Below are 27,862 nucleotides of genomic sequence, written 5' to 3'. Positions count from 1 at the left end.
ACAGTTACTGAGCGGCCTTGGTTTGTTCCTTGTCCTCGTGGCTGCTGAATTCTGTGTTCTCGGGTATCGGTGGAAATCCGTCTCCTGATCTCTGTTAACTTCCCACGGGGCTGAGATCATCGGAACATGTCCAGCCCCAAACCTTAACAAGGCAATGCTGCTGACCAGGAATTTGTGTTTCTAACAGCTGCACATCACTTGGAGCTTGTTGGCCGCTCTGTTTCATGGATCAAATCTCCCTCCTTGTTGATCAGGTTTGCAAGTTACAAGTTATCAAGCTGCAAACAACATCGTATCTTAATAAAAATTTGCATATTTCACACTTAGCAACAAGATGATCTGAGAAGAGGGACTGGCACAGAACAAACATACTGACCACCTTGGAAAGGCAATTATAGTAATTATAGATAATTAATAAACTTCAAAAGAAAGATGAAGGCTTTTATTGACAGAATGTGAAAAACAGAACAGCAGCAGTTCTTGCTGAATAGTATCAGTAAATATACTGCTGAGAATTTCTTCAACGATAGCTGCAGCTGGGAATCTGAACCAAGTGACCATGAATACTGAAGCTATGAAATAAAATGAGGTTTGGGACGTAAGGTAAGGATCTGCTGTTTAAATGTGGCCTATTCACTGTGGCCGTGGTGTCATTCCTTTCTCTTTAAAAGTGTGTACCAGTCTTTATATTTGGGCTTTAAAATCCACAGATGGACAGAACACTTCCTCTCACACAGTCAGAAACGACTTTGTTCTCATGTGTGCCCAATGTGTGCCTCCTTTCTACCCAGGAGTTATACTGATGGTTCTGCATTCCCAAAGACACAGGATTCCTTCTGTCTTGTCAGGATAATGATTTTTGTGAATGTACAGGGACTGGCACATTGATTCAACAAACACACCACTAATGGACATAAAGGCTGTGTCAGAGCAGAACAAGGGAAGGGGTAAGAAATGTGTGACAGAAGTGGCAGCATGGTTGCTGCAATTAGCTGTTCCTAATTGCCACAGCTGGAGTTTTTCACAAGTTATGGAAAATGCAGAAAAGGGGGTGGCCAGATAGTGCAGATGGCACTGCTTGAGATCCACAGGTGTGCAAAAGCAAGTGAACCCAGGGGTGAGCAGGAAGAAGAGGACACCTACAAGGGTCAATACCTGCAGCAGGAGCTTGGGCTGTCCCTGTGAGAGCCCCCTGGGTGCTGTGGGATGTGGGAGCTGGGCAGCAGTGCAAGGGGTAGTTGGAGTAGGGCTGTTTGTTTGTTAATGGCCATGAGGAGAGCTCTCCTGGCTTCCTGGATTCCCACATTGTTCCTCTGTATCCTGCTTGCCATGTAACTTGGCAAAAAGCCACTTGCCTCCCGGTGTGCCCTGAGCCCTTCCCCAGCTGGGGGAGGCTGGGGGTGCACACTCTGCGCGTCAGCAGATCTTCTCTCTGGTGCTGCTGAGCCAGCAAAGCGCAGGGAGCACCACAGCCTTTGCTCCCCCCCGCCTCTGTGGGCGTCTGTCCTGCCAGCAGTGCGTCCTCCTGCAGCCCCTGGACTGGGCAATTGCCAGGAAGGAATGAAGGACACACAGTCACACCCCAGAAGAGTCTGTGGAAGAGCCTTAAGCCTCAGGTCCTGCACAGACACCTGAAAAGATTCATACCTGAAACCATTTGTGTGGAAGAAAGAACCTGGGCAGGTTTCTGGCTCCTCGCGTGTGCCTCGACCTCTCGGAATGAGCCTCCATCAGTTAAGTGAAAGAAAAGGAAGTTCCAAAAAATCAAAGCAGCATTTATTTAGAACAATTCACAAAGCAATAAAACAGGTAGAGGTTTTCTGTCCTCTTTTGTGAGATGTCAAGCCCACCTCCCAGGCGTAGTTTGATGGATGCTCTGCTGCCTACAAGCTATTTCCAGTTAAAGAAAGCAGAAAGAGTCCCTAGGAAGGACAACTGGCCATGCCTTTCTGCAAGAAGAAGGGAATAAGCATATAAAATATTCTGACACTTATGGTATAGTCTATATCTATAACTTCTTACAGATTTCAGTTCATTTGCCCATTCCCACCTCAGTATTCAGTTTTGATTTGCCCTGAGTAGGTACCATGGTCTGTCTGGACCTGGACAGATTGGGGTTTTGTTTTTCTGCTTGCTTCATTAAATAGTGATTTTCAGTCTGACAAACATTCTGAATGCCCCTTGTTTCTCTCCCTTCACTGTGATTAGGACAGCAGATTACACAACAGTGAGTTAGGAGGTGATTATTACTCTGTATGCTGACAAACTCATTTTGTTTGACTTTCCTTTGGGCTTTAAAAGCAAACTGTGCCCTCCACAGTTCTTATAAATCTGTGTGTTTTCTCCTTCCAGTCTGACTTTGTTTCATGAGCTGTGCCCAAAACTGCACTCTGTGTTCTTTCAGTTTCTCTGCTGCCTTTTGCTCCAGGTCTATTTCCAGGTATTTTTCCTCCAGGTCATACTGTGGCCAATGGACCAAGCCCTCTCCGTTGGGATTTCTGGAAACAACAGAAGGACAAGTTAGCTCTCCATTTGCCAATCCATTGCTGTCTGACTGCTCAGGTTCAGAGCAGTTCAGAAAACCAACAGGTGAGCCCAGCTGATGTGATTCTGGTACCTGAATAAATGGACAGTATTTTATGAAAATGCTCATCAGTGGAACAGCAAAAGTGTAAAAGTTGCCATTCATTTTAGATCTAAAACTCCATTGCAGATGGAGTAACTGCTCTTAGACTTTTTTCTTCCTCATTTCTGCTGGTTTTTTTTTTTTATTTTAAGAGACCATTAAGAAGAGATATTGCTTCAATATTTCTCTTAAATTCTGTCAAATTTCTAGGAAGCAGCATGTAAGTACTGCTTCAGGCAGGTAAGTACCTTCTGGGCAGCACAGACTGAACTTGAGCTGTAATTAGCACTGTGATTCTCACCCATTTTTAGCAAAGTTGGTCCAGTATCTCATAACAGTTCTGCTAAGTTCATTTTCTTCTTCTGTAGCCCCTCCTGCAAAGGGAGAGAGGGAAGGGCCACATTAGAAAGTAACTAATGAGTATCAGCTGTATCAATTGCAACACTTCTCCTGGTTGCCCTGTTTTTCTAGGAGGTTTTTGTAGGAGAGACCTGCAGATGAATGATGTAATGAAAAGTATCTGCTCCTGAAGACAGAAGATGCTTATGCTCATAATGATGCTTATGATATATAAGGTATGCTTATAATAAGTATAATGTTTATAATGCTTATAAGAGAGAAATTCTATTCTAAAGCCCTGCAGTAATTGAAATGAGAAATAATGAAGGTCTAAAAGGAAGATGGAGTGCATATGGGTACATTACCAGCTAAGAATGGCTTTCCAAAGACAAAGGCAATCTCAGCTCCATGATCTGCTTTTACAAACTCTGGTACCAAACCTTCCGCGGAACTCGGCCGATGTTGGAATTCATAAAAGTAGACTGGGTTGCCAGCATCTAGAGGATACAGAAAAGTGCTGGTTTGAGAGCTGAAAATACTGCTCCAGAGATGATAAACTTTCATGAAAAACTGTTTTGGTTAAATAAAAGCACTGTCAGTGCTCTGGATGGTGAAAAGTGCTGCACACTGTCCACACCAGCCCCCGACAGAATTGTACAGCTGTTCTGAAGCTGCTGGGTACCTCTGTGGTATCTGGCCACTTCCACAGATGAGATGACAAAGTAGACATCTCCCATTGCATCCAGGAGGCCATCTCGGACCTGAGCAGGGCTTTCTGCATCCCCCATGTACTCCTTGTACACTCTGTCAACAACTTCAGATGTAAGGCCCTGAAACAGCAATGAAAAGTATTATAATGATGATGAATGTTACAAGGAGCAACAGCAGTGGGTGAGTGTGGCCTCTGCACATCCCTGGCTAATCCTCAACAACAGCTTTCAGAGAAAATCCCCAGCTGTGTCAGAGTGTGGCTCAGAGCTCAGAGTGAAGTTCCACAGCTGTGGATACAGGTGATCTTGGGGAAAAGAGGGATGCAAGATCAAAGGATCAAGCACCTTTAGATAAGCAGCAGTCAGTGATGCTGACTCTTCTCTCTTCTGTGGAAACACCTTCACAACAGCACAGAGATCCTGCTGGATTTCATAAAATCCATTGATTGTGGTAGATAACCATAATTTTTCCCGTTCAGTACAAGCTTGGGCTCTGCATTTCCAAGTTCATGGTGGATGTTTGTGTCATTGAATGATCCTTGCAAGTACTGGCCCTGCTTCTAGAGTCCTTAATTCTTACCTCATAATCTGTACTTTTCTATGGATTAGCTTCAGGAGAGCACAAAGGCACCACAAAGCCAAGAGATTTGTAAATTACAGGGAAGCAAAACCTCGAGAAACCTGAAGGAAGGTGTCAGAGCACCCAAACCTCTCAGGCTTTCCTTTCCAGTGCCCAGCTACTGCTTTAGGAGGTTGTGTCCCATAGGTGTCCTGCCAGACCTGCTGCTACTCTGCACGTCTTGCATAACTGGGAGGATCTACAATATCCAAGAGACCTTGTTTATGTACCTGCATCACTCCTGGATTCCCACAGAACTCCTTTTGAGGAAGATGGACATTTAGGCTGGAAATGGAGAGGGTATTTGCAGTCACTGGAGGTAACAGGAATGCAGCACATGGGTGCCTGTTTCTGCCCCAGTTCAGGGAGCTGTCCAGCACAATGGCATTTCCCTGTGAAATGTGTCCCTCCAGGGGTGAAACCAGCCTGACCAGCCAAGCAGCAGCACTGAGTTATTCTGAAACTGCTCTCTTACCTTAAAGATTAGTGCTAAGTTGCTCTGTAAATTTGACGTGCAACATCTTTATCCAGACCATCCACAAAAGGAGGATATTTCATCATCTGTGTGATACAGAGAATCATACTATTAAAGAAGCCTCTATTTACAAAATGATATTTATATATCAACTTTATAATTCTCTTACCATAGGAAGTAAATATCCAAATTCACAGTTATTTATTCCTATGATGTATGGGACAGCATTGATTGATTTTTCTGAGAGTAGTTCCCTGGGACTCTTTGGAAAAAATACACCATCTACACATCCACTGATGAAAAAGAAATCCTGAACAAAAACGGAACGAAGAAAATTTCATTAGCGCATTCCTTTTGCTTCCTAAAGTAGTTCAGATTTAAACTGCAGTTCCAAGCTGAAGCCAAATGAAAATACAAAAAGTAATTATATCCATGCCATCTTAACATTTTCTCAGACTGTTCTACTGCTCTAGGAAGGAGGTTCTGTGAAGATTAACATTATATTTCTAGTATTTGTGAAGCAGAAGTCATTATGTTCAATTTACATCTTTCCTTTTTTAATTATGGCCATGGATTTGTGGAACAGTGGGGAAAAACCACTCTGTATTGAAGTTTCAAAGGCACATAAGCAATGTGATAAGAACTTTTAAGTTGGACATAATATATGGTTTGATTTTCAGGTTCTCCAGAATCATCTGTGCCATTTTCTGTTCCTTGCCCTGGTAGAGCACGACAGCAAACCACAGGCAGCTCCAAGTGCATGCAGAATGAAGGGCAGGAACCTGTTTGCACTTTTCAGGCGAGGTGTCATTGCAGATCTGCAGTGTTGTCATGTCCTGAAAAAGTCAAGAACGTCAGATTTTACAACCACTTCAGGTTCTTCTAATATTACAGCCCACAAAGAGTATTCTCTGGGATGAAAAGATCTGAGATGTCATTTAAATGCAAGAAGAATCATTTCACCTACCATTTTTTGTGTTATCTGTAGTAGTTCTTCTTCTGTTTTTCCTCTCAAGCATTCAACCATTGCAGCTGAACTGGATTTTTCACAGCCAGAGACAGCAGCAATTTTCTGCAAGCAGTGAGAACAAACAGTCTTGGACACATTTCCTCTGTCTGGCTCTGTGAGACACCGAGTGCAGCAGGAGCAGCCAAAGCTCCTGCACAAAGGGTGCTGGAGCCTGGCTGTCCCAGCTCCTGAGGGAGGGCACTGGAAGCCCTCACAATCCTTCACACCATGGGCTGGGAAGAAGGGGAAAACCTCTGACTGCAGGTTTTTTTGATACAGAAATATTCTGAGACAATGCTGGTGAATAACAGGCTGGGCTGAGAAGGCTGGGTGACATAAAGGAGTTAGAGAATAAACCATCTGCAACAGGGAGCACATTCTACCACTCTTGGTGATGTCTTTTTGGCTGGAGCAAGAGCTGTCATTAGAGACAGCAGTCTCTCTTATGTCCCAGCTTCCAGGTTCTGGAAATTGTTCCTTGCAGTTGAAGAGAAAAGAAAGGGCTGGAAGCCTGTAGTTCTCAAAGTAAAAAAAACAACTGAATAAAGTCTTGTTTATTTGCACACTACAGGCATCAAACAGGAGGGGAAGAGAAGAGTATTCAGAGTCTGATACTGGTTTCAGTATCAGACAGTATAAAACTGAACAGTATAAGTTCAGTTTTTTGATGATACTACATGTTACAATATTCCTGGACTTTTCATTCTTCTCTCATTGGGGATATTTGGGTGTTTGAAAAGCAACACATCATTAAACATGTACTATTTGCACACAGAAATACTGTCTTTAATGACTGCTTTGATCCACAAGAAATGTGAATTCACATGATTCAATATTTTGGACTGAACAGTGTAATATATGCAGAACTATCTGGAAAAAGGAATTAAAATTCCCACAAGTACCCACCTGTGCATCCTCCTTAGGCTGGTCAGTGAACAAGCCCAGGGCTGCAGTGCCACTCTCTGAAATGGCCTTGTGGAACAAGCCCTTGGCCAGGGGAGATAAGACCTGTGAGAAAGCAAGGACAAGCATGACAAGCACTGTGTTCTCCCTGGGATTTTGGGTTTCAGTATCAGCAGTGGCCATTGGGAGCATTTGGAAAGGCCATGTGCTAAGAGTGTCCCTGTGCAGCCTCTGGCCATAGCCCAGCTGTGCAAAGTGCTTTGGCAGCCCTGGCAGGGATGGGGAGTTCAGGGCCTTTCCCTCCCCCTGCCCTTTGCTCCCAGGGCCTCCCAGCATCGCCCTGCAGGGCAGGTACAGATGGGATGTGCCCAAGGCAGGCTGGCTCTGCTGCAGAAGGGCAGGAAAGAGCTTCTGGCCCGAGGAAGCAGGGATGTGTATGCCAGGTACAAGGAAGCCTGGCTGGGCTGTGTGAGCTGTACCAAAGCAGCCACCTGGAGAAGGAGAGAGTCACAGCCAATGTGCTCCGTGTTGGAGTAAAGATTTTACACAATCTCAGCGTCACAAACTGCAGGGCTGCACCAGCTACCAGAACTATTCACCTCAATCACTTTGTGCTGTCAAAGCAAACAGAATTGGGCAAGAGTCCACAACTCCTCCTAAAGGACTTTTCTCATGAGATTAGACCTTGAGGGTTTTTTACATTGGGGAAAAAAACCCAAATCGACCAAAATTTAATTCAACAGATGAGTAATAACATTCTCTTCCTTAACCACAACATTTGAGCATGAAAATGACACATTTTTGTCATTCAAAGTCTGTGGTGTTTTGCCTTGTTGTGTTATCAAAGACCCAGGTGATGTGTCACTGTAACCCCGCCCTTTTCTCTCGCTGACTTCCCATGCGGATACTGAAAATAGAAGGAGGGGGTTTTTCCCCTAAGTAATTACAATTCAATATTACTGTGAACTTACAAGAGCAGAAACACTGATTCCTCCTGCAGATTCTCCAAAGATAGTGACAGATCCTGGATCTCCTCCAAAATGCATGATATTTTCCTGAATCCACCGAAGAGCCGCCACTTGGTCTAAATATCCCCAGTTACCTCGGGCATGCTCATCACCAGTGCTGCCGGGAGAGAACAGATTTGTTCAAGTGCTCAATGCAAGCCAGGAGGCAGAGGAAAGTACAATCTGTGGTGTGAGAAATCATCTGCCATTCTCTGCACAGAACTTGCCTCCACGACTGACAAATGGATGGCTCGGGCATCCCTGAGATTGGAGCAGCAGCCCCACAAGAACAGACCTGGAAGCTGCCTAGGGACTGGAAATTGTCCCCAGTGCTGCAGGTGCAGTTCAGAAATGTTTCTTTGCATAAGCAAGTCTTCTGCACTTCTCTTTACAAGGGCTTTGCACACATCCTTTTAGAAAACACTTAGGAAAAACTGAGAGCAACCAACTTACCTAAAATATCCAGCAATACCTAATCTGTACTGAATTGCTACAACCACCACATTGTCAAATGCTGCAAGTACTGAGCCATCATATGATGAAGCTGCTCCAAAAACTAATCCACCTCCATGGATCCACACTAGGACCTGGAACAAGAAACACAGGATCAACCCAGCACAGGTAAGAGCCCGCAGTGAGAAAAACTAAATATAGCCCAAGAAACAACATTTGGTGCTATTTCTCTCCTGATTCTTTCAGAATACATTTCACAAATTGTAGAAATCATTCAAATCTAAGGTCTGCAGGGCTACAAAATGGCACTGCTTTTGTTAAATGCTTACACTGTGTCAGTGCCCTGTGACTTTGGACAGATCCTTTGGATTAAATCAAGCACTGCTTAGCTAAATGGCAATACAATTTTACTTGTAAAATAGGGTGTTGTGTCTCTTTAATTCCAGCTAATATTGGCTGGGATAAAGCATGTAAGTTGTTCATCGCTACAAAAGTGCCCCTGCATGTCTGCTCATGGCAGAGGTTGAAGTTTCTTGTCAGATAATTTTGCTCAAAAGGTTTTTAGGATTTTGCTTACAGGCAGCTTCTCGTTTTCTCCTGTAGAAACAGGTGTGTAGACATTTAGGTACAAGCAATCCTCAGACACTTGCAGAGCAACTTTCTCTTTTCTGTTGGTAATCAAGTCTGAAAAATCCTGTCCTTGTACTTGGTCCTGTAGACACCTGAAGAAACAGGTGAATAAATAAATACAAAAGTAATAGGCAAGCTGAAACTAACTAAAAACCTGAAAGCAGTGAAGAGAAGCTTTTTTGTACTTCCACAACAAAGTGCCAAGCAGAAATTGATCTGCAGCAAACTTTTAGATTGGTATGTGAAATACATATGAAAATATAAATGAATTATTTGAAGTCCCCAATAGCTTTTTGCATTGCAATGGCAGATATTAGCCTTGAGACACTAAACAAGGCCAGTAGGACAACAGGAGTGAGTGAGACATTTACAAGGTAGATTGGAATTGCTGTGCATTTCCTATGTGCCCTTTTAAGCACTTGACTCGGCAGTTTCCCCCTAAGGCTGTGTTCCAGCATTTCCTCAGCTCCTTTCTGTCCATGCTGCCAAGGTTTCCAGTGCTTGGTAAGGGATGGCCAAGTGCTCCTGAGGCAGAGCATTGTCTGTAGGTGCTGCTCCATCTCAGCTCATCTGTGATGCCTGTCAAACAGCAGCTGCTGGTACAGAGAGCAGCTCCCAGAGTGTCTTTAGAAATGCATCCACTGGGACAGCTGCAGGTGCAACGAGGGGGCACCAAGGAATTTGCCTTCATGGATGGCCCTGTGAGCACATCAGTGTCATGGAAGTGCCCAGAGTTTAACATCATGAAAGGTTCAGTGGTTTGGTCATTGCCTTACATTGGTGGGTAGGAAGTGGCATCTCTGACACCTTCCCATGGCTCAGGTGGCTGGGGTTCAGAAAACCTCAGTGATCCAAGTGGAGGCTTAGCAAAAGGAAGTCCCAAAAAGACATTTACAGTCCTGTCAGCTGTGTCCACTTGGAATTGGTACCCTCGGACTCTCCCGTATTTGGTCTCTGCTTCTGGTTGTTCTGTGGGACAGCAGCACAGAATCACATCACTGGTCTGTTTGTAAGGAATTACTAGATTTGCTACTTAAATATACACCTTTTGTGCACTTAAACAAGTAGTTTTTATACATAAAGCTTCAACAAACTCTCAGCTTTAACACTATACTATCTTAATATGCTATATTATTTTACTCTTTTATTTTACTAATTTGATTACTGGTGTTTACTCAATTAAATTTTAGTTTAATTGAATTTAAGTTCTAATCTTTAATTTTTTTTAGTTTAATTTTAATTTATTCTGATGTACTTTCATTATACCCTAATTAAATCAGTAGAGCTGCCATTATTACAGCCTTCATTTTGATTGGCCTGTATGTCCATCTCCTTCAGGTATATAATTTGTATTGTCTTACCACACACACATTGGTGGTTGCATAGAGATCTTAATTTTTTTTTTCAGCCCTGGGTGGTTAGATAAAAACCCATTTTAAGATCTGTGTGAAAGTTCTAACATCAAATACAGATGTGGTACTGTGGCTGCTCAGCCTCAGCAGGCAAGATTTTGCGACAGGGATTTGACTTTGCTATTTGCAAAGAAGGGAAGAAATACAAATGACTGAAAGCAGATTAAAAACAGAAATGAACGTTTTGCTACTGCAGCTCAGTTTGTGTCCAGCTCAGCCCAGGGTTTTTGCCCATCCCTGTCCAGGGTTTGTGCTCAGTTCAGCCCAGGGTTTGTGCCCATCCCAGCCCTGGGTTTGTGCCCATCCCTGCCCAGGGTTTGTGCCCATCCCTGCCCAGGGTTTGTGCCCATCCCTGCTCAAGGTTTTTGCCTGGCTCCAGACAGGGTTTGTGCCCAGCTGAGCCCCAGTTTTGTGCACATCCCTGCCCAGGGTTTGTGTCCAGCTCAGCCCAGGTGTTGTCCAGCTCAGCCCAGGGTTTTTGCCCATCCCAGCCCTGGGTTTGTGCCCATCCCTGCCCAGGGTTTGAGCCCATCCCTGCCCAGGGTTTTTGCCCATCCCAGCCCTGGGTTTGAGCCCATCCCTGCCCAGGGTTTTTGCCCATCCCTGCCCAGGGTTTGAGCCCATCCCTGCCCAGGGTTTGTGCTCAGCTCAGCCCAGGGTTTTTGCCCATCCCTGCCCAGGGTTTTTGCCCATCCCTGCCCAGGGTTTGAGCCCATCCCTGCCCAGGGTTTGTGCTCAGCTCAGCCCAGGGTTTGAGCCCATCCCTGCCCAGGGTTTGAGCCCATTCCTGCCCAGGGTTTTTGCCCATCCCAGCCCTGGGTTTGTGCTCAGCTCAGCCCAGGGTTTTTGCCCCTCCCTGCCCAGGGTTTGTGCCCATCCCTGCCCAGGGTTTTTGCCCATCCCTGGCCAGGGTTTGTGCCCTGCTCTCGGCTGGCCCCGGGAAGCAGCTGCAGGTGCCGTGTCTCCTGCAGCTGCCCTGGGCAGTATCCCCGGTGTTTACCTGTGTTTACCAGCAGCGCCGTGCCGCCGAGGCAGAGGATCCAGGCCAGCAGCGCCGTGTCCCTCGCAGCTGCCATGGTGCCACTGGCACCGAGCCCGCGGGCCGGGCCTTTATAGGCTCGGCCTGGGCCGCCTTACGCAAGGCAAACCCGGCTGAGGCGAGGGAGCGCTCGGGCTGCGAGCCAGGCCGGCACTGCCGGGCTGGGCCCGGGAGCCGGGAGCCCTCCTGCCCACGGCGCTCCTGCTGCCTCCCCAGCGCTCCTTGGCCATGGCATTGCCAGAATCCCGGGCCCCGCGGGCTCCAAGTGCTTTGGAAACGGCCCGGCATTGCCGGGAGCGCTGTCCTGCTGCTGCGGCACCTCCGGCTGCGGCTCCGGGGGAGGCTTTGCTCAGCCTGCCCCGCACACACCTGCAGGGCACCTCGGCTCTGCTCGCTCGCATTCACTGCCTTTGGGTGCTGAGATCTCCGTGGGGGAAACAGTCTAGCCAAGACCAAACCTATAGCCCTGCAGGTGTACTTTTACTGAAGTAAAAGTGGAGTCATTTTTATTCTCAGAAAAGCATTTTTCTGAACAAAAACACCAATACTAGAAAACCCCCAGCTTTTCCTGCAGCTTGCAGGAGGCAGCTGTGAGTTCTGTGTGTTCAGGGATGTTTGGAATAGTGTTGCAACACAGTAACAACCAGAAAGAGATGAATGATTAGCTTTTGTCAAGTGGGAGCAATATTAAAGGGTGGTATTTGGGTGGTAACTCTATATCTAATGCCTCTGGAAAATCCAGAGGATTTATTTCAATACATTGCACACCCATAATTGAAGGATGATATGAAAAGGGGAGAACAGAATAGCTGAGTAGAGATTTTCTGCTCACATTAACTAAGAGGTTGTGTTGGTTTTATGCAGGTATTAGGCTCTGCCTTTTTCTTCTTTTTTTTCTGACTCAGTAGCTCTTGCCCCAGAAAGTTTTGCAGTTTTGCAATTTCCGATCATGTGAATTCTCAGTTGTCAGAACGAGCATTTCAAAGAATCTAATGCGTTTCAAAAGCTGATCTGATGACAGAATGGTTTGGGTTGGAAGAAACCTCCAAGCTGTACTCATGCCACCTGTGCCATGGGCAGGGACACCTTCCTGTCCAAGCTGGCCTTGGGCACTGCTGGGGGTGGGGCAGCCAGAGCTGCTCTGGGCGGCTCTGGGTGCCAGAGCCTCAGCACCCTCAGAGGGGGGAATTTCTTCTGTGCATCTGATTTAAACCTACCTTAGTTGGTTTGAAGCCATCCCCCTTGTCCTGTTGCTGCATGCCCTTGGCAAATGCCCCTCTCCATTTTCCTTGGAGGCTGCCTGGGGCTCCTGCAAGGGGCTCTGAGGTGTGCCCAGAGCCTTCTCCTGTCCAGGCTGAACATCCCAGCTCTCTCAGCCTGTCTCCACAGGAGAGGGGCTCCATTTCTCCAGATCCAGTCCTGCTCACACCTCTTTTTACAGCTCAGTGGCTTACAAGAGCCACAGTCTTCAAATTAGTTTAGCACATCTCTTTTGCTCCTGTTAGTGCTGAGTGCTGTGGCTGTGCTTGTGCACTTTACTCCAAATGCTCCTTGTGCACTTTACTCCAAATCTTCCCCTGTGTATTTGCACAGGTGTGATTTACAGTGCCTGGAGATAAACCCCAGCCAGCTTTAACCTGGCTGCTCCCAGGGCAAACTGGTGGCAGGCACTGCAGGTGACCCCAAGCAGTGCTGGCTGTGTCTGCAGCCTGTGCTGGGTTTGTGGTGGCTCCTGAGCTCTGCCCCAGTGCCCTGCCTGCCCTGCCAGGCTGTGCTGGGTGCAGCTCCTGAGGCTGAGGGCACGGCCAGTGCTCACTGTGCACTGCCAGATGGGCAATGCTGTGAGTGTCAGCTGCTGAGAAAACAATGAGGACTGTAAACTCACGGTAAATTATCCTAAATACACTGAAAAAGATATACCTGTTCAGAGAAAATTCCTGTTAGAGGTTGCAAGTGAATATTTTGCTTCTAGTTCTTTGGTTTCTGATGACCTACAATTTACTAACAGTGTTTTCAACTATCACATGGGAATCAAATCCACCAGATATCTGCTGTATTCAACAAAACCCCCTTCCTCTAATAATTTCTCAAACATTTTTGTGGTTCTTAAATGTGATGGTATTATTTTCAATTTTGAATCCAGCATAATTAAAATTCCACAATTTTATAAATGTCAAAAAAAATCAACAGGACCCCCACTGCTGAAAAGTCTTCTATGCAGATTCTGCAGTTGACAGCGGCTTTAGCTACAAACAAATCCAATGCTGTCCCCAATCCAGGCACAAGAGGCCAGAAGTCCTCACTGTAACCCCTTAGTTAAATATTTCACTAAGAGATATTTTCAGTAACCACGCTCAACAACTGTTTTTCAGGCAACCTTTACTAAACCTTCAGGTATCTTTCCATCAGCCAGCTCTCTAGCCAAAATCCCTACAAAAATTAAACTCCTAAAAATGCCACTGAAATGCAAGAAAAGCTTTAGGCCTGTAAAGGGGAAAGTGTGGAATGTCATGATCTAAAGTCCTGCCATTTGGCACAGATCTTGCATCAGAGATTAACCATCCACTGCACCTCCTGGAGCCCATGAACACGGCTCAGTCACTCAGAAACAGCTGAGCTAAAAGCACCTTGGAGTAACTCCAGCTTTGGCAGCACTGGGTGCACTGCACAGCGCCCCAATGGTTCCTAAAGGAGCTTCCAGACAATTGTCACCATTCAGGTTTAGTGAGAGTGCCATTGAGATTCTCAGCCAGCGTACAGCAAAGCACACAATTCCTTCAGTTTCACCATGACCTGCAGACCTGTTCTCACCTTTCTGACATCATCTGTTCCAAATCAAGACACTCTCTCTGCTGATACTCCTTCAGTAGCTTATCTGCATGATCCGTATCAAGGAAACCCATGTAATCTTCCTCCTCCACAACATTAATGTAGAAGGGCTGGAACACAGGAGCTGAACCAGCCATTGCCATCAGCATGTCCTCACTGGCTGCAGGATGTGTGTCCTGTAGAGTGTGAGAACCTTGGTAGAGTTGAAGCAGGGGAAGGCAGGGTGGCTCTGGGGCTCTGCTGAGCTATGTGGGGTAGCTGGTATGTTGGTGTTGCTTCGGCTGGTGCTGGTAAATTTTTTAGTTTGCCTCTTCAGTGCCCACGCTCAGGAGCTGCTGGTTTCCCGCTGGGCTTGGTGAGAGGGTGTCCTGCTCTTAGCCACTGACTGATGGGGTGCCATGTGGTCAGCACCATTTTTTTGGCAAAGGCAGGTTTGTTTGCTACAGTCCCCACGGTATAACACTCCTGCATGATTTTCCCTCCACCCTTTGTTTGGTGGGAACCCCTGCAAGGGCTCTTCCCACGCTCTGGAAACTTACAATTGGTGTTTGGAAATGTAGAAAGGCTCAGAGAGGCTGTGGCAGTGGCAGGATCGGGGAGGGCTGTTGGCAGCAAAGCATCTGTGGTGTGTCACAGTGTGTACCAAGCAGCCATGCAGTGCTGCCCTGCCTGCTGCCACGCTGCAGACTGCAGGGGACGGGACACTCCTCCGTGCTCGGGATGCACAGGGGCAGCTAAGGGTGCGGCCCTTTCCTTGGGAGAGCACAGGTGAAGGAAGGGAGTAGGAATTCGGAGGGTAATTAGTCCAAAGCTTTATTAGGAGCCATGAAGAGCTCCCAGCCTCAGGGCTTACCACTCTGAAAAGCCCTGAGACAATCAGAGCAGTTATCTTTTATTCAGTGGTGGTACCAAAGGAGGGGGTTTAACTACCCATCAATAGGGGATCAAGGGGGACTGAACTGGGAGACAATTGACAACTAGAACAACCTTTCAGGAAACTTAGTGGGAGGGATCCCTGAACCTTGACCAATCATCCAACACTCTTCATGGAAGTTTCTAGAGATGAGGGCAGAGAACCAAGTGACAGACGAGGCACTGGGGAGGGGATTTGAGGACTGACAAGGAAGTCTCCAGTGAAATGGGCAGAGCGGGGATAGGATTGACATTGGGGAAAGGAAGGTATCTTAGTGTGAAACCACAAACGGGAAAAATCAGGAATAAACAAAATAACACAACACAACAGCAGTGCTCTCATGGTGTTCTGCAGGGAGACGATGATCCCTTGTGTCTCTGGAAGGCTTTAACTCTGGCAGGGGTGGTTCTGAGGGAAGAGTGGCCCCACTTCTTGGTACGGCAACTGCAGGAGCTCCTGGTGATGTAATTGCCACATCTGCCCATGGAGGCAGGGCCAGGGGCAAGGCCACGCCAGGAGTGATGCTGGCTTGGGGACAGGCCCTGCCCCCCGATGTAGGCTGGATTGGGGCTGTAGGTACATTTCCCCAACGGAGGCACGGCCGTGCTCCATGGAGCTGGGAATTATCTTTGGGGCCAGGCCACCTGGCCTCAAGAGGAGGCGGTCCTGGTGTGCGTGGGGTCACAGGGGGTGCTAACATGGCAGTGTGGGGCAGTGCCGGAGCGGCTGCTGCGTGGTCTGGCCCCACAAAGAGGGCGGCATGCTCGGCGTGCTATTGCCTAGACCGGCGATGCAGCCCTGGGCGGCCGGAGAGCGACTCAGCTGGGCACAGCAGTCCTGAGTGGGCACTGCGGCTGTGCTTGCCTCCGCTCCAGGCTGCATTGCACAATCCAGCGTGCCACCTGGCCAGGCACCGTCTGCCGCAGCGGCGCGGGCAGCGTGTGGGGTTCCCCGTCTGCTGGACCTGGACCCCGCCAGGGCCGCGCCACCGGCCGGGGCACTGCCTGTGCACGCCGAGGTAGCGGCTCCGCGCGGGCTCTCACCGCCCACCGGGATTCAGCTGTCCCTCCACCCTTGCCAACCCTCTGGGATGTTTGCAATCATCCCTGTGGTGCCCGTTCAGCGCCTCACGGTGCAGCGTGGCTGCTTTTCGCAGCACTCAGTTCTCACCACACATCTTGGTTTTTATCCATCTTATTAAATTCAGTATCAGTTTCCAAGGCCTTAGGATTTTAATTGCATTTCTGTTGCTTTTGTAAGCTGCATCCATTATATATTCACCAGTTTGTGTCCTTGTATGAATATTTTATGCATTCTCTTTGGTAGGTTCCAATCCCCGATTTTCAGTTCATATTATCAAATCTAATAAATTCTCTTTTTCAAAGGCATTTCTTTAGAAAATGGGTCCATACCTGCATTGCTGGATGTTCTTCCATGGAGTCGGATCCTCCCATGTTCTCTGGTGGAGTCTTCTTCTATTTAGAAGGGGTATATAAAAAAGAAATCCAGATTTTTAGAAGCTTTTTGCCACAAAATAGACCTGCCCACTGTATAAACTGGGTGGATCTTCACGCTCGCCCCTATTTATATCTTGTTATTTGCTGGCCTGGCCACCCTCTGCATGCACCTTTTGATTATTTCTTCATCTTCCCCGCTGGTCTGTCTGGTGGCTCTGCCTGCACATTGGCCTGCCTGCTCCCCTTGTAGCCACAGGAGCTGGCTGAGTCGTATCACGTCGGGGACACCACAATTACCTTGGAATCCACGTGTGCCGTGGGGTCGGTGGTGAGACAGGGATGACACACCCCCAAAGCTCCATGTGACAAACTCTGTGCTTTATTGTTTGGAGCCTTCTTATACAGGGAGTTCCAAACTCCCGGGTCGAGACAGCTCACGGGTCTGAGTCTCACACAGCCCAGCTCCTGAGCAGTGAGGTGCCTGCAGCCCAAGATGGAAGGTGAGAAGTGAAGGTGCCGGTCTCTAAACCCAGGGACTCGAATGCCACAGAGCTGCTGGAGCTGGGAGCACACTCCACCTGCTCACAGCTTCCTTTATCCCAAGCAGCTCAAGGGAGGCACAAGCAGCTCTGTTAACTTCCCACGGGGCTGAGATCATCGGAACATGTCCAGCCCCAAACCTTAACAAGGCAATGCTGCTGACCAGGAATTTGTGTTTCTAACAGCTGCACATCACTTAGAGCTTGTTGGCTGCTCTGTTTCACAGATTAAATCTCCCTCCTTGTTGATCAGGTTTGCAAGTTACAAGTTATCAAGCTGAAAACAACATCATATCTTAATAAAAAGTTGCATATTTCACACTTAGCAACAAGATGATCTGAGAAGAGGGACTGGCACAGAACAAACATACTGACCACCTTGGAAAGGCAATTATAGTAATTATGGATAATTAATAAACTTCAAAAGAAAGATGAAGGCTTTTATTGACAGAATGTGAAAAACAGAACAGCAGCAGTTCTTGCTGAATAGTATCAGTAAATATACTGCTGAGAATTTCTTCAACGATAGCTGCAGCTGGGAATCTGAACCAAGTGACCATGAATACTGAAGCTATGAAATAAAATGAGGTTTGGGACGTAAGGTAAGGATCTGCTGTTTAAATGTGGCCTATTCACTGTGGCCGTGGTGTCATTCCTTTCTCTTTAAAAGTGTGTACCAGTCTTTATATTTGGGCTTTAAAATCCACAGATGGACAGAACCCTTCCTCTCACACAGTCAGAAACGACTTTGTTCTCATGTGTGCCCAATGTGTGCCTCCTTTCTACCCAGGAGTTATACTGATGGTTCTGCATTCCCAAAGACACAGGATTCCTTCTGTCTTGTCAGGATAATGATTTTTGTGAATGTACAGGGACTGACACATTGATTCAACAAACACACCACTAATGGACATAAAGGCTGTGTCAGAGCAGAACAAGGGAAGGGGTAAGAAATGTGTGACAGAAGTGGCAGCATGGTTGCTGCAATTAGCTGTTCCTAATTGCCACAGCTGGAGTTTTTCACAAGTTATGGAAAATGCAGAAAAGGGGGTGGCCAGATAGTGCAGATGGCACTGCTTGAGATCCACAGGTGTGCAAAAGCAAGTGAACCCAGGGGTGAGCAGGAAGAAGAGGACACCTACAAGGGTCAATACCTGCAGCAGGAGCTTGGGCTGTCCCTGTGAGAGCCCCCTGGGTGCTGTGGGATGTGGGAGCTGGGCAGCAGTGCAAGGGGTAGTTGGAGTAGGGCTGTTTGTTTGTTAATGGCCATGAGGAGAGCTCTCCTGGCTTCCTGGATTCCCACATTGTTCCTCTGTATCCTGCTTGCCATGTAACTTGGCAAAAAGCCACTTGCCTCCCGGTGTGCCCTGAGCCCTTCCCCAGCTGGGGGAGGCTGGGGGTGCACACTCTGCGCGTCAGCAGATCTTCTCTCTGGTGCTGCTGAGCCAGCAAAGCGCAGGGAGCACCAGCAGCCTTTGATCCCCCCCTGCCTCTGTGGGCGTCTGTCCTGCCAGCAGTGCGTCCTCCTGCAGCCCCTGGACTGGGCAATTGCCAGGAAGGAATGAAGGACACACAGTCACACCCCAGAAGAGTCTGTGGAAGAGCCTTAAGCCTCAGGTCCTGCACAGACACCTGAAAAGATTCATACCTGAAACCATTTGTGTGGAAGAAAGAACCTGGGCAGGTTTCTGGCTCCTCGCGTGTGCCTCGACCTCTCGGAATGAGCCTCCATCAGTTAAGTGAAAGAAAAGGAAGTTCCAAAAAATCAAAGCAGCATTTATTTAGAACAATTCACAAAGCAATAAAACAGGTAGAGATTTTCTGTCCTCTTTTGTGAGATGTCAAGCCCACCTCCCAGGCGTAGTTTGATGGATGCTCTGCTGCCTACAAGCTATTTCCAGTTAAAGAAAGCAGAAAGAGTCCCTAGGAAGGACAACTGGCCATGCCTTTCTGCAAGAAGAAGGGAATAAGCATATAAAATATTCTGACACTTATGGTATAGTCTATATCTATAACTTCTTACAGATTTCAGTTCATTTGCCCATTCCCACCTCAGTATTCAGTTTTGATTTGCCCTGAGTAGGTACCATGGTCTGTCTGGACCTGGACAGATTGGGGTTTTGTTTTTCTGCTTGCTTCATTAAATAGTGATTTTCAGTCTGACAAACATTCTGAATGCCCCTTGTTTCTCTCCCTTCACTGTGATTAGGATAGCAGATTACACAACAGTGAGTTAGGAGGTGATTATTACTCTGTATGCTGACAAACTCATTTTGTTTGACTTTCCTTTGGGCTTTAAAAGCAAACTGTGCCCTCCACAGTTCTTATAAATCTGTGTGTTTTCTCCTTCCAGTCTGACTTTGTTTCATGAGCTGTGCCCAAAACTGCACTCTGTGTTCTTTCAGTTTCTCTGCTGCCTTTTGCTCCAGGTCTATTTCCAGGTATTTTTCCTCCAGGTCATACTGTGGCCAATGGACCAAGCCCTCTCCGTTGGGATTTCTGGAAACAACAGAAGGACAAGTTAGCTCTCCATTTGCCAATCCATTGCTGTCTGACTGCTCAGGTTCAGAGCAGTTCAGAAAACCAACAGGTGAGCCCAGCTGATGTGATTCTGGTACCTGAATAAATGGACAGTATTTTATGAAAATGCTCATCAGTGGAACAGCAAAAGTGTAAAAGTTGCCATTCATTTTAGATCTAAAACTCCATTGCAGGTGGAGTAACTGCTCTTAGATTTTTTTCTTCCTCATTTCCGCTGTTTTTTTTATTTTAAGAGACCATTAAGAAGAGATATTGCTTCAATATTTCTCTTAAATTCTGTCAAATTTCTAGGAAGCAGCATGTAAGTACTGCTTCAGGCAGGTAAGTACCTTCTGGGCAGCACAGACTGAACTTGAGCTGTAATTAGCACTGTGATTCTCACCCATTTTTAGCAAAGTTGGTCCAGTATCTCATAACAGTTCTGCTAAGTTCATTTTCTTCTTCTGTAGCCCCTCCTGCAAAGGGAGAGAGGGAAGGGCCACATTAGAAAGTAACTAATGAGTATCAGCTGTATCAATTGCAACACTTCTCCTGGTTGCCCTGTTTTTCTAGGAGGTTTTTGTAGGAGAGACCTGCAGATGAATGATATAATGAAAAGTATCTGCTCCTGAAGACAGAAGGTGCTTATGCTCATAATGATGCTTATGATATATAAGGTATGCTTATAATAAGTATAATGTTTATAATGCTTATAAGAGAGAAATTCTATTCTAAAGCCCTGCAGTAATTGAAATGAGAAATAATGAGGGTCTAAAAGGAAGATGGAGTGCATATGGGTACATTACCAGCTAAGAATGGCTTTCCAAAGACAAAGGCAATCTCAGCTCCATGATCTGCTTTTACAAACTCTGGTACCAAACCTTCCGCGGAACTCGGCCGATGTTGGAATTCATAAAAGTAGACTGGGTTGCCAGCATCTAGAGGATACAGAAAAGTGCTGGTTTGAGAGCTGAAAATACTGCTCCAGAGATGATAAACTTTCATGAAAGACTGTTTTGGTTAAATAAAAGCACTGTCAGTGCTCTGGATGGTGAAAAGTGCTGCACACTGTCCACACCAGCCCCCGACAGAATTGTACAGCTGTTCTGAAGCTGCTGGGTACCTCTGTGGTATCTGGCCACTTCCACAGATGAGATGACAAAGTAGACATCTCCCATTGCATCCAGGAGGCCATCTCGGACCTGAGCAGGGCTTTCTGCATCCCCCATGTACTCCTTGTACACTCTGTCAACAACTTCAGATGTAAGGCCCTGAAACAGCAATGAAAAGTATTATAATGATGATGAATGTTACAAGGAGCAACAGCAGTGGGTGAGTGTGGCCTCTGCACATCCCTGGCTAATCCTCAACAACAGCTTTCAGAGAAAATCCCCAGCTGTGTCAGAGTGTGGCTCAGAGCTCAGAGTGAAGTTCCACAGCTGTGGATACAGGTGATCTTGGGGAAAAGAGGGATGCAAGATCAAAGGATCAAGCACCTTTAGATAAGCAGCAGTCAGTGATGCTGACTCTTCTCTCTTCTGTGGAAACACCTTCACAACAGCACAGAGATCCTGCTGGATTTCATAAAATCCATTGATTGTGGTAGATAACCATAATTTTTCCCGTTCAGTACAAGCTTGGGCTCTGCATTTCCAAGTTCATGGTGGATGTTTGTGTCATTGAAAGATCCTTGCAAGTACTGGCCCTGCTTCTAGAGTCCTTAATTCTTACCTCATAATCTGTACTTTTCTATGGATTAGCTTCAGGAGAGCACAAAGGCACCACAAAGCCAAGAGATTTGTAAATTACAGGGAAGCAAAACCTCGAGAAACCTGAAGGAAGGTGTCAGAGCACCCCAAACCTCTCAGGCTTTCCTTTCCAGTGCCCAGCTACTGCTTTAGGAGGTTGTGTCCCATAGGTGTCCTGCCAGACCTGCTGCTACTCTGCACGTCTTGCATAACTGGGAGGATCTACAATATCCAAGAGACCTTGTTTATGTACCTGCATCACTCCTGGATTCCCACAGAACTCCTTTTGAGGAAGATGGACATTTAGGCTGGAAATGGAGAGGGTATTTGCAGTCACTGGAGGTAACAGGAATGCAGCACATGGGTGCCTGTTTCTGCCCCAGTTCAGGGAGCTGTCCAGCACAATGGCATTTCCCTGTGAAATGTGTCCCTCCAGGGGTGAAACCAGCCTGACCAGCCAAGCAGCAGCACTGAGTTATTCTGAAACTGCTAAACTGCTCTCTTACCTTAATGAATACTGCTAAGTTGCTCTGTAAAGTTTGACGTGCAACATCTTTATCCAGACCATCTACAAAAGGAGGATATTTCAATCCCTGCGTGATACACAGAATCATACTTAATTAAAAATCTTCAATTCACAAAATGATGTTTAAATATCAATATGTTTAGTGTCTTACCATAGGCATTACCCATCCAAATTCACAGTTATTTATTCCTATGATGTATGGGACAGCATTGATTGATTTTTCTGAGAGTAGTTCCCTGGGACTCTTTGGAAAAAATACACCATCTACACATCCACTGCTGAAAAAGACATCCTGAACAAAAAGGGAACAAAGAAAGTTTCATTAGCGCATTCATTTTGCTTCCTAAAAAGTTCAGATTTTAACCGCAGTTCCAAACTGAAGCTAAAATAAAATTCAAAAATTAATGGTATCCATGCCATCTTAACATTTTTTCCGACTGATTTTTTGCATTCAGCCAAAGACTGTGAAGATTACATTGTATTTCTAGTATTTGTGAAGCAGAAGTCTTTATGTTGAATTATATCTTTTCTTAGTACAATATGGCCATAGATGTGTGGAACAGTGGGGGAAAACCACTCCTATATTGAAGTTTCAAAGGCACATAAGTAATGTGATAAGAAGTTTTAAGTTGGACATAATATATGGTTTGATTTTCAGGTTCTCCAGAATCATCTGTGCCATTTTCTTTTCCTTGCCCTGGTAGAGCATGACAGCAAACCACAGGCAGCTCCAAGTGCATGCAGAATGAAGGGCAGGAACCTGTTTGCACTTTTCAGGCAAGAATTCACTGCAGATCTGCAGTGCTGTCATGTCCTGAAAAAGTCAAGAACGTCAGATTTTACAACCACTTCAGGTTCTGCTAATATTACAGCCCACAAAGAGTATTCTCTGGGATGAAAAGATCTGAGATGTCATTTAAATGCAAGAAGAATCATTTCACCTACCATTTTTTGTGTTATCTGTAGTAGTTCTTCTTCTGTTTTTCCTCTCAAGCATTCAACCATTGCAGCTGAACTGGATTTTTCACAGCCAGAGACAGCAGCAATTTTCTGCAAGCAGTGAGAACAAACAGTCTTGGACACATTTCCTCTGTCTGGCTCTGTGAGACACCGAGTGCAGCAGGAGCAGCCAAAGCTCCTGCACAAAGGGTGCTGGAGCCTGGCTGTCCCAGCTCCTGAGAGAGGGCACTGGAAGCCCTCACAATCCTTCACACCATGGGCTGGGAAGAAGGGGAAAACCTCTGACTGCAGGTTTTTTTGATACAGAAATATTCTGAGACAATGCTGGTGAATAACAGGCTGGGCTGAGAAGGCTGGGTGACATAAAGGAGTTAGAGAATAAACCATCTGCACCAGGGAGCACATTCTACCACTCTTGGTGATGTCTTTTTGGCTGGAGCAAGAGCTGTCATTAGAGACAGCTGTCTCTCTTATGTCCCAGCTTCCAGGTTCTGGAAATTGTTCCTTGCAGTTGAAGAGAAAAGAAAGGGCTGGAAGCCTGTAGTTCTCAAAGTAAAAAAAACAACTGAATAAAGTCTTGTTTATTTGCACACTACAGGCATCAAACAGGAGGGGAAGAGAAGAGTATTCAGAGTCTGATACTGGTTTCAGTATCAGACAGTATAAAACTGAACAGTATAAGTTCAGTTTTTTTGAAGATACATGTTACAATATTCCTGGACTTTTCATTCTTCTCTCATTGGGGATATTTGGGTGTTTGAAAAGCAACACATCATTAAACATGTACTATTTGCACACAGAAATACTGTCTTTAATGACTGCTTTGATCCACAAGAAATGTGAATTCACATGATTCAATATTTTGGACTGGACAGTGTAATATATGCAGAACTATCTGGAAAAAGGAATTAAAATTCCCACAAGTACCCACCTGTGCATCCTCCTTAGGCTGGTCAGTGAACAAGCCCAGGGCTGCAGTGCCACTCTCTGAAATGGCCTTGTGGAACAAGCCCTTGGCCAGGGGAGATAAGACCTGTGAGAAAGCAAGGACAAGCATGACAAGCACTGTGTTCTCCCCTGGGATTTTGGGTTTCAGTATCAGCAGTGGCCATTGGGAGCATTTGGAAAGGCCATGTGCTAAGAGTGTCCCTGTGTAGCCTCTGGCCATAGCCCAGCTGTGCAAAGTGCTTTGGCAGCCCTGGCAGGGATGAGGAGTTCAGGGCCTTTCCCTCCCCCTGCCCTTTGCTCCCAGGGCCTCCCAGCACCGCCCTGCAGGGCAGGTACAGATGGGATGTGCCCAAGGCAGGCTGGCTCTGCTGCAGAAGGGCAGGAAAGAGCTTCTGGCCCGAGGAAGCAGGGATGTGTATGCCAGGTACAAGGAAGCCTGGCTGGGCTGTGTGAGCTGTACCAAAGCGGCCTCCTGGAGAAGGAGAGAGTCACAGCCAATGTGCTCCGTGTTGGAGTAAAGATTTTACACAATCTCAGCATCACAAACTGCAGGGCTGCACCAGCTACCAGAACTATTCACCTCAATCACTTTGCGCTGTCAAAGCAAACAGAATTGGGCAAGAGTCCACAACTCCTCCTAAAGGACTTTTCTCATGAGATTAGACCTTGAGGGTTTTTTACATTGGGGAAAAAAACCCAAATCGACCAAAATTTAATTCAACAGATGAGTAATAACATTCTCTTCCTTAACCACAACATTTGAGCATGAAAATGACACATTTTTGTCATTCAAAGTCTGTGTTGTTTTGCCTTGTTGTGTTATCAAAGACCCAGGTGATGTGTCACTGTAACCCCGCCCTTTTCTCTCGCTGACTTCCCATGCGGATACTGAAAATGGAAGGAGGGGGTTTTTCCCCTAAGTAATTACAATTCAATATTACTGTGAACTTACAAGAGCAGAAACACTGATTCCTCCTGCAGATTCTCCAAAGATAGTGACAGATCTTGGATCTCCTCCAAAATGCATGATATTTTCCTGAATCCACCGAAGAGCCGCCACTTGGTCTAAATATCCCCAGTTACCTCGGGCATGCTCATCACCAGTGCTGCCGGGAGAGAACAGATTTGTTCAAGTGCTCAATGCAAGCCAGGAGGCAGAGGAAAGTACAATCTGTGGTGTGAGAAATCATCTGCCATTCTCTGCACAGAACTTGCCTCCACGACTGACAAATGGATGGCTCGGGCATCCCTGAGATTGGAGCAGCAGCCCCACAAGAACAGACCTGGAAGCTGCCTAGGGACTGGAAATTGTCCCCAGTGCTGCAGGTGCAGTTCAGAAATGTTTCTTTGCATAAGCAAGTCTTCTGCACTTCTCTTTACAAGGGCTTTGCACACATCCTTTTAGAAAACACTTAGGAAAAACTGAGAGCAACCAACTTACCTAAAATATCCAGCAATACCTAATCTGTACTGAATTGCTACAACCACCACATTGTCAAATGCCGCAAGTACTGAGCCATCATATGATGAAGCTGCTCCAAAAACTAATGCACCTCCATGGATCCACACTAGGACCTGGAACAAGAAACACAGGATCAACCCAGCAAGGTAAGAGCCCGCAGTGAGAAAAACTAAATATAGCCCAAGAAACAACATTTGGTGCTATTTCTCTCCTGATTCTTTCAGAATACATTTCACAAATTGTAGAAATCATTCAAATCTAAGGTCTGCAGGGCTACAAAATGGCACTGCTTTTGTTAAATGCTTACACTGTGTCAGTGCCCTGTGACTTTGGACAGATCCTTTGGATTAAATCAAGCACTGCTTAGCCAAATGGCAATACAATTTTACTTGTAAAATAGGGTGTTGTGTCTCTTTAATTCCAGCTAATATTGGCTGGGACAAAGCATGTAAGTTGTTCACCGCTACAAAAGTGCCCCTGCATGTCTGCTCATGGGAGAGGTTGAACTTTCCTGTCAGATAATTTTGCTCAAAATGTTTTAAGGGTTTTGCTTACAGGCAGCTTCTCGTTTTCTCCTGTAGAAACAGGTGTGTAGACATTTAGGTACAAGCAATCCTCAGACACTTGCAGAGCAACTTTCTCTTTTCTGTTGGTAACCATGTCTGAAAAATCCTGTCCATGTACTTGGTCCTGAAGACACCTGAATAAATACAAAAGTAACAGGCAAGAGAATTCACTAAATCCTGAAAGCAGTGAAGAGAAGCTTTTTTGTACTTCCACAACAAAGTGCCAAGCAGAAATTGATCTGCAGCAAACTTTTAGATTGGTATGTGAAATACATATGAAAATATAAATGAATTATTTGAAGTCCCCAATAGCTTTTTGCATTGCAATGGCAGATATTAGCCTTGAGACACTAAACAAGGCCAGTAGGACAACAGGAGTGAGTGAGACATTTACAAGGTAGATTGGAATTGCTGTGCATTTCCTATGTGCCCTTTTAAGCACTTGACTCGGCAGTTTCCCCCTAAGGTTGTGTTCCAGCATTTCCTCAGCTCCTTTCTGTCCATGCTGCCAAGGTTTCCAGTGCTTGGTAAGGGATGGCCAAGTGCTCCTGAGGCAGAGCATTGTCTGTAGGTGCTGCTCCATCTCAGCTCATCTGTGATGCCTGTCAAACAGCAGCTGCTGGTACAGAGAGCAGCTCCCAGAGTGTCTTTAGAAATGCATCCACTGGGACAGCTGCAGGTGCAACGAGGGGGCACCAAGGAATTTGCCTTCATGGATGGCCCTGTGAGCACATCAGTGTCATGGAAGTGCCCAGAGTTTAACATCATGAAAGATTCAGTGGTTTGGTCATTGCCTTACATTGGTGGGTAGGAAGTGGCATCTCTGACACCTTCCCATGGCTCAGGTGGCTGGGGTTCAGAAAACCTCAGTGATCCAAGTGGAGGCTTAGCAAAAGGAAGTCCCAAAAAGACATTTACAGTCCTGTCAGCTGTGTCCACTTGGAATTGGTACCCTCGGACTCTCCCGTATTTGGTCTCTGCTTCTGGTTGTTCTGTGGGACAGCAGCACAGAACCACATCACTGGTCTGTTTGTAAGGAATTACTAGATTTGCTGCTTAAATATACCCCATTTGTGCACTTAAAGAAGTAGTTTTTATACATAAAGCTTCAACAAACTCTCATCAGCTTTAACACTATACTATCTTAATATGCTATATTATTTTACTCTTTTATTTTACTAATTTGATTACTAGAGTTTACGCATGTAAATTTTAGTTTAATTGAATTTAAGTTTTAATCTTTAATTTTTTTTAGTTTAATTTTAATTTATTCTGATGTACTTTCATTATACCCTAATTAAATCAGTAGAGCTGCCATTATTACCGCCTTCATTTTGATTGGCCTGTATGTCCATCCCCTTCAGGTATATAATTTGTATTGTCTTACCACATACGCATTGGTGGTTGCATAGAGATCTTAATATTTTTTTTTCAGCCCTGGGTGGTTAGATAAAAACCCATTTTAAGATCTGTGTGAAAGTTCTAACATCAAATACAGATGTGGTACTGTGGCTGCTCAGCCTCAGCAGGCAAGATTTTGGGACAGGGATTTGACTTTGCTTATTGCAAAGGAGGCAAGTAAAACAAATGATTGAAAGCAGATTAAAAATAGAAATGAACTTTTTGCTACTGCAGCTCAGTTTGTGTCCAGATAAGCCCAGGGTTTTTGCCCATCCCTGCTCAGGGTTTGAGCCCATCCCTGCCCAGGGTTTTTGCCCATCCCTGTCCAGGGTTTGTGTCCAGCTCAGCCCAGGTGTTCTCCAGCTCAGCCCAGGGTTTTTGCCCATCCCTGGCCAGGGTTTCTGCCCTGCTCCCAGCCCAGGGTTTTTGCCCATCCCTGCCCAGGGTTTTTGCCCATCCCTGCCCAGGGTTTGTGCCCATCCCAGCCCTGGGTTTGTGCTCAGCTCAGCCCAGGGTTTTTGCCCATCCCAGCCCTGGGTTTGAGCCCATCCCTGCCCAGGGTTTTTGCCCATCCCTGCCCAGGGTTTGAGCCCATCCCTGCCCAGGGTTTGTGCCCTGCTCTCGGCTGGCCCCGGGAAGCAGCTGCAGGTGCCGTGTCTCCTGCAGCTGCCCTGGGCAGTATCCCCGGTGTTTACCTGTGTTTACCAGCAGCGCCGTGCCGCCGAGGCAGAGGATCCAGGCCAGCAGCGCCGTGTCCCTCGCAGCTGCCAT

The 27,862-nt window shown here is 46.2% G+C and overlaps 1 protein-coding gene, 2 long non-coding RNA genes and 1 pseudogene across 4 annotated transcripts; 2 read left to right on the top strand and 2 right to left on the bottom strand.

Moving 5' to 3' along the window:
* The first annotated feature begins 314 nt into the window (after window positions 1–314).
* Window positions 315–6,556, top strand: LOC118691036 (uncharacterized). Its single transcript, XR_004980946.2, has 4 exons — window positions 315–603; window positions 2,456–2,589; window positions 3,098–3,201; window positions 5,450–6,556. It is a non-coding gene; the product is annotated as an uncharacterized LOC118691036 (long non-coding RNA).
* Window positions 1,755–11,259, bottom strand: LOC118691032 (fatty acyl-CoA hydrolase precursor, medium chain-like; annotated as a pseudogene).
* Window positions 8,196–20,306, top strand: LOC118691038 (uncharacterized). Of its 2 annotated transcripts, none has more exons than XR_008508579.1 (3): window positions 8,196–8,309; window positions 19,417–19,550; window positions 20,054–20,306. It is a non-coding gene; the product is annotated as an uncharacterized LOC118691038 (long non-coding RNA). The 2 variants fall into 2 exon arrangements; XR_004980948.1 differs by lacking the exon at window positions 8,196–8,309 and adding an exon at window positions 17,439–17,562.
* On the bottom strand, window positions 18,716–27,862 carry LOC118691034 (fatty acyl-CoA hydrolase precursor, medium chain-like). Its single transcript, XM_036390058.1, has 13 exons — window positions 27,787–27,862; window positions 26,490–26,682; window positions 25,680–25,824; window positions 25,104–25,237; window positions 24,615–24,768; window positions 23,646–23,747; window positions 22,700–22,804; window positions 21,906–22,046; window positions 21,735–21,821; window positions 20,604–20,751; window positions 20,287–20,418; window positions 19,884–19,956; window positions 18,716–19,459 (listed from the first exon to the last, which is right to left on the bottom strand). The coding sequence occupies exons 1-13, from the start codon at window positions 27,860–27,862 to the stop codon at window positions 19,285–19,287; spliced, it is 1,665 nt and encodes a 554-aa protein (XP_036245951.1). The 3' UTR covers window positions 18,716–19,284.

This window comes from Molothrus ater, chromosome 12 (genome assembly GCF_012460135.2).
Source record: "Molothrus ater isolate BHLD 08-10-18 breed brown headed cowbird chromosome 12, BPBGC_Mater_1.1, whole genome shotgun sequence".
NCBI lineage: Eukaryota > Metazoa > Chordata > Aves > Passeriformes > Icteridae > Molothrus > Molothrus ater.
The sequence above is the reverse complement of the archived record's forward strand: the minus strand, read 5'-3'. Positions and strand labels throughout refer to the sequence as shown.